Source organism: Prunus avium, chromosome 7 (genome assembly GCF_965620075.1).
Source record: "Prunus avium chromosome 7, drPruAviu1.hap1.1, whole genome shotgun sequence".
Lineage (NCBI taxonomy): Eukaryota > Viridiplantae > Streptophyta > Magnoliopsida > Rosales > Rosaceae > Prunus > Prunus avium.
In genome coordinates this window covers 26,273,690-26,279,689 of record NC_142290.1, presented here as the reverse complement: position 1 = coordinate 26,279,689, position 6,000 = coordinate 26,273,690, and the positions used below count along the sequence as shown (strand labels likewise).

The 6,000-nt window shown below is 37.8% G+C and overlaps 1 protein-coding gene across 1 annotated transcript; it reads right to left on the bottom strand.

The window, feature by feature from the left end:
* Window positions 1-1,182: 1,182 nt before the first annotated feature.
* Window positions 1,183-4,780, bottom strand: LOC110770764 (KH domain-containing protein / zinc finger (CCCH type) family protein). Its single transcript, XM_021974983.2, has 3 exons — window positions 4,444-4,780; window positions 3,634-3,694; window positions 1,183-2,204 (listed from the first exon to the last, which is right to left on the bottom strand). Exons 1-3 carry the CDS (start codon window positions 4,520-4,522, stop codon window positions 1,451-1,453), a joined length of 894 nt encoding a protein of 297 aa, XP_021830675.1. The 5' UTR covers window positions 4,523-4,780; the 3' UTR covers window positions 1,183-1,450.
* Window positions 4,781-6,000: the final 1,220 nt, after the last annotated feature.

Sequence of the window (6,000 nt, the reverse complement as noted above, 5' to 3'; positions counted from 1 at the left end):
AATTCCCGAGTTTAATTTCCATCAAAATAGGCGTCATTTCACAATTTCCATAGTGCCATTTACAAAATTTGACATACATAAATCCAAACACTGAAATCTTCAATTGCCAGAAATTGAAATGATGGAAATCGAAGGAGGGTGGTAGTCTATTCTCTCTTCTCTGGATAGGTGCATTAATTAATTATTATTGTATTAATTTTCATTAATGTAAGAAAAAGAAAATGACAATAATAAAAAAGTGCTGCTATTTCTACCCCTGTTACAAGGCTTAAAATCCTACCCACGTTATGCAAGTGTCATCAAAATTACCAACAGTTTTCAATTCAAAATCCTACCCACGTTCTGCAAGTGTCATCAAAATTACCAACAGTTTTCAATTCAAAAGCTAATTGATAGTTGAAGGGGAGAGTGGAGAGTGGTCTTTTTTCTTTTTTTTTTGGTTCTTGGTGAGTTCTTATTCCCACTGCTGTGATTTTACAGGAAGAGCAAGAGGCCATATGGAGGACAAAAGAATTGGGGCCTCTTCTTCTTGGGAAAAAAGCCAAAACGTGAAGTTGGGAAGAATAACCCACCAAGAACCCAAAAGAAGAGAGGAAATTATGGCCCAGTAGGAATAAGAACCCACCAAGAACCAAAAAAGGAATCAGATAACATAATTGAGTTGAATTATTAATTTTACAGTGACAACTTGAAGTTGGGAAGAACCATGCGCGTACCAAACGCATGAGGCCTGTAAGTTCAAAATCCATCCGATCCTTCATTATGAGCCGTCGGTAATTACAATCAAACAAACTCAAAGCTTTTGTCTGGTGATGATTGGATCCGGCCAATTATACTCCATAAAATTAATTTTGGGGCAGAGACATGAAGAGGGAATAAAAAGCCTGCACGTAAGGAAGAACCCCAAAAAGAGAAGAGGACACTGAATCTAGGAAGTTGGTTTTAAGTTTTTTTTTACTTTTTTAATTAGGAGTAAATTTGGGTTTTTGTTTTAGGATAATGTGTCAACTTGTAAATCCATTAGATTAAATTTTAATGAGATGGCGTATAAATAACAAAAGTAAAGCAGATCATGGTAGAGAAAATCGTAGTGGAGGATCCGAGTCCGGCTTACTTTGGTAGGTAGTTTGCAGTTCTTAATGAACTTTAATTGAAACACAAAAGTTATTACAAGGCTTAAAATCCTACCCACGTTCTGCAAGTGTCATCAAAATTACCAACAGTTTTGGACAAATAATCCTGCCCTAGTTTCCACATAAACAAATGACGAGCATATAAAACATATATTCAGAAAGTAAACTTATGCCTACAAGCTACGCTAGCAACAAAGGAAACCAAATGCCCAAAAATTATCATAATTTTGTTAGTTCCACTAAGTTGCATTGCACATGGACAAATCAAAACAGCTCTCCCACTAGTACAAGGTTGCAAGCAAAAACTGAAAGAGCACTCACATCCCAGACTTTCGCAATTCAGCAGCCCCATGTGCAAAGTGACATCTTTCTCCGAAGGTGCAAGTCCCTTTGGTAAAATTATCGCATAGCTTTGTCTTATAGTTACTTCCGGGAGGGGCCGGGGCCCCTGGAGCTCCTCCTCCAGGAGTTTTTGCAGGGCCAGACATTGAAACAGTCACAATTAGCTCTCTCACCATGGCACTTGCTTGCTGAATCTGTTCAAAGGTCCCCTCTAGTTCAATGTTCCTGAGATTGGGATCTGACTCATGCTCCCGGATTGAAAGCTTGGCACCTGTCTGGCGACAAATCTGCTTCGAATTTACACCACCCTTCCCAATAATGGCTCCTGCAAGCGAAGCATCTACACTGATTTTGGCAGTTGACGAGGCACCAAAGCTAGATGCAGGGCCTGCAAGGGGTGGCTCCATCCAATTGGTCATGCGGCCTGGACCAGGTCCCATGGCACGGGGATCATCGTGGGACTGAGCAAGATGCTTGCCAAGTTCCCACTCACCATGTGCAAAATGGCATTTGTCACCGAATTTGCAGCCTTCAGCAGAATTATATTTATTGCATAAGCGCGATTTAACTGCAGATGAACTGGATCCATTTGAATTGGATGGTGGGGGAGCAACGTTCCTAGATGCTTGAGGAGCAGGCGCAAGATTCATCATCTGAGCCACAGCATTATAACCACCAGGAACATAGTGCAGGAAGTGGCAACTCTCGCCAAAAGGACAGCCAGCAGTGCTGCAATCAGAATCATAAAGCTCTTTAATCAGATGACAGTAAACAATCATTAACTATTCTCTACAGAGATATGGATACTCAGGCCAACAGTGGTCACTCAATTCAAAGATAAGAAATAAGGTTTCACAGCACAAAAGTTCTTTCAAGCGTATGCCAAGGACCAACAGTACCACAATTGTTGTTCTTTTCTATGTTCCTGTAAATGTAAATATAAATTTCACAAATATTTTTGGTTGACGGGAAACACTTAACCAAACAATACCAAGCAACTATAACTTGCAAACTTATCTTAGTCTCCTTTAGCAGTATTTAGTGACAAACTCATTGAGTTGAGACATAACTCAGTCCAAATTCAAACAAGCACAAATTCTGAACCATCACACTTCTAAGATAAAGCAGTGATTTCAGTTAATAAGATATGGTTAGACCAAATGACAATGACACCATTATGCGTCACAAAGACTGTTCTAGTCCAAACGTCACTTAATTGCAGGCGTGGACCCATCAGATATATAGGAGTAACAATTTCATTTTAATTTAACGAAATTTGGTTCCTAAATTTCTTTAAGTATTATTTCACTGACTAACAAAACCTGCTGATACAATTATAATTTTTTTTTTTAGAGAATTGCAAAGCAACATATACTACTGTCAACAAATTTATAATTCAAAAGTTTTACTCACTACCTATTACTGAGAAGAAAACCAGTCAATAATAGACACAAGAATCTATAAGACCATACAGAGCCGAAATCAACCCCGCCCCACTTGTAAAGCACCAAAAAAAGAAATTAAGGGGGGGCAAAAAGGATTTGGAACTAAATTCAAAAGCAGATTTTTTTCTCGGGCAAGTAAATCATACCATTGAAACTGAAATATGTTATTATAAGTTAAAATTTTCTATACGACAAGAAGAGAAGACATCTTCAAATTAATTTACATCTTGCCCATGTTCACATCAATAATATTTCTTAAACAGAAGGCATGGAAATAAATTACAACTTATCAACAGAAGGGTTGGTTCAACAGCTTAAACAATTTACTAAAATCTGGAAAAACTATCAGTAGAGTTTGTCTTACCCATCTTTTGAGATAAAGCATGAACATTAATTGAGCTACAGGGTACAATATAAAGTAATTACATGCTATGCTCAATTTTATTATAACTCCACAAGCAACCAATTTAGTCTACCGGATGCTTATCCTTGTAGTTCATAAATAAAGCAGTATTAAATGGAATTTGTCAACTTCATTAGACCAAAGCAAAGTTCGTACCTGTATAACAACTATGAATTCCCAGTTCATTAGTGCAGTTACAAGATTTTATTTTGTAACAATTGTAAGTTGAAATTTTATAAAGCTTGTAAATACCTTTAAAAGGGATAAGATGCATTTCATTATATTTACTTAGATGAGCAAAGATTTGAACCTGAAAAACTTGGTGCATGGCTTCGATTTGCTTCCTACACCAGTTGAAAAGGACTCCAATTCTGTTACAAAACATTAATTACTTTCTCTCAGTTACATTTTCTCCTGATCCTTAATCCAATTATTCTAGAGCATCTCAAACCCATTAAGAAGTTCGAAACCAAAGAGATAATAAAAATTAGTAAAGTTAGTTACCTGTATAGTACTAGTCCAAATAATCCAAGTACAACATGATTTTTATCTAGCTATATTAACCATCAAATTGAAGACGGCTAATATTTTTTATGGGGCATGTTTGACTTTCATAAACAAGGCAGCCAACCAAAGTAACTTCATTTGAAGGATTGGTTCAGCACAAGAAAGCATAACAAAAATCAACTTTGCCTGATAATAAACTACCAACAACTTGGGACATTATAAAACCACAGACAATGGGAAAAACAAGCAAATTCTGAGATCACCAAGATTTAAGAAAAACCAGGAAAGAATTTCACATGCCACAAATTCACATCAACAGAACATACGGAGCAGTTTAAACTTGAACAAGTATGAAGCATGTAATATCACATAGATTTGAAAGACATTCCAAATCCAACAAACCCAAGTAGAAAAAAAAATATATTGCCATGCTAGGGACTCCAGTACTTGGGTTTTAAAAAAAAATTTATTTTACAGAAGATAAATTTTCAAGCTTCAGATACCTTCGCATAAACCAAATAGAAAACAAAGTAACAAATAAAAGCTTAAAACTAACAGATATGTAAATTTATCAAATTCACAAAAAACAGAGTAGGAGAAGCAAAGAACTAACCTTGCTTGTTCTTCTTGAAGCCGCCATTAGCATGGAAGGCACCAGCTTCATGCCGCCCTCTTTTACGAGTATCCATCATTCTAGAACACAGATCGAGATCCGGAACGAACCCAAACGACTAAAAACGAGTACAGAAACAATAAAAGAATCCCTATTTACTGCTACAGAAAACCCTAGACAGAGGATAGACAAAGGAACATAGAGGCAAACCCTAGCCCAAACCCTAACCCTAGAAGAAGGGTTTTGGAAGAGGAATAGCAGCTGCTGGGGCTAAAAACTAAAGCGGCTTCGAAAACGAGAGTGCGAGAGTCCAGAGCCTGGGTGGGATATTATTATATTAACTATCTATTTTTATATAAATCATAAATAACAAGGGGACAGCAATAGTTGTACTGGATAATAAATAATAAATAATATGATGTAATAATTGTTTTTTTTTTGTGATGCAAATAATTGAGGATTTTAAAATTAGGGTTAAATATTTGGGTTGGGTTGCCGCCAATATGCTGGGTTGCTGATGTAACTTGTAAGCTCAAATTTATTTCTTTTACCATTTTTTCTTTTTTCTCTGGTTTTTCCTCTTTTGCATGCCATAGTTTTCTTTTGGCTTATTTAGCTACATGACCCCTGTGCTTTTCAACTTGTCTTAGATTACCACATGTGTTTGCAAACGTCTCAAAATACCCCCCAACGTTTAAAAAAGGGTCTTAACTTACCCGTTCCGTTAGTATTTTTGACGTTCCGTTACAAGCTTTGGGCCCTACTTCGTTTTAATCTTTAACCTCTTCGAATTAGGGTTTTTCACTTTCAGAGAGGAGGAAATTGGGTATTTGGGTGAGAATGGGAGATTTGGAGAAGGCTAGGGCTTTTGCAAAATCTGAGGTGGGGTTCGAATTTTGGAGAATCTGGAGAAGTTGCAGCCCATTAAGCTCGACAGATTCTCAAATGTGCTGGGAATGTCCGGAATCAACCCCCCTCTCTCTCTTCCTCTTTCCTCACCTCCTCTCTCCACCTCCCTTGTATTTCTCTCTTCCTCCTGGCGTCGACTGGATCTGGCTATCGATGACGACTTCAAGTGGAGGTGGCACACTGTCATCGCAACCCCAGTGAATTGGACTGAAGAAAAAAAAGGGCTTGCTCAACTTACTGCCAGCATTCCCAAGCATTTGTACCTCCTCCTCTTTCTTCTTCTCAGATGGCTTCCCCATTGATATTTCAAGAATATGCAGCCAAAGAAGAAGAGCCCAAAACCAAGGAGAAGGAAAAAAAAATATCCCAGAAAAATCAGAGGAAGAGATGCAGCCAAAGAAGAAGAGCCCAAAACCAAAAGATGATATGAGGAGAGAGATGGAGAAAGAGAAACAGAGGAAGAGAGAGAGGGGGGTTGATTCTGGAGTTAAAACGAAGTGGGGCCCAAAGTTTATAACAGAACGTCAAAAATACTGACGGAACGGGTAACATGAGACCATTTTTTAAAGGTTGGGGGGTACTTTGAGACGTTTTAAAACCCGGGTGGTAATCTGAGACAAGTTGCAAAGCACAGGGGGCATGTAGCTA

Excerpts from the sequence above, each read along its gene's own strand:
- LOC110770764 (XM_021974983.2), bottom strand. The coding sequence starts at position 4,522 with ATGATGGATACTCGTAAAAGAGGGCGGCATGAAGCTGGTGCCTTCCAT. Across the intron at positions 3,695-4,443 it reads CTTCAAGAAGAACAAGCAAG|AATTGGAGTCCTTTTCAACT; the intron begins GTTAGTTCTTTG and ends GTTTTGTAACAG. Across the intron at positions 2,205-3,633 it reads CCATGCACCAAGTTTTTCAG|CACTGCTGGCTGTCCTTTTG; the intron begins GTTCAAATCTTT and ends TTCTGATTGCAG.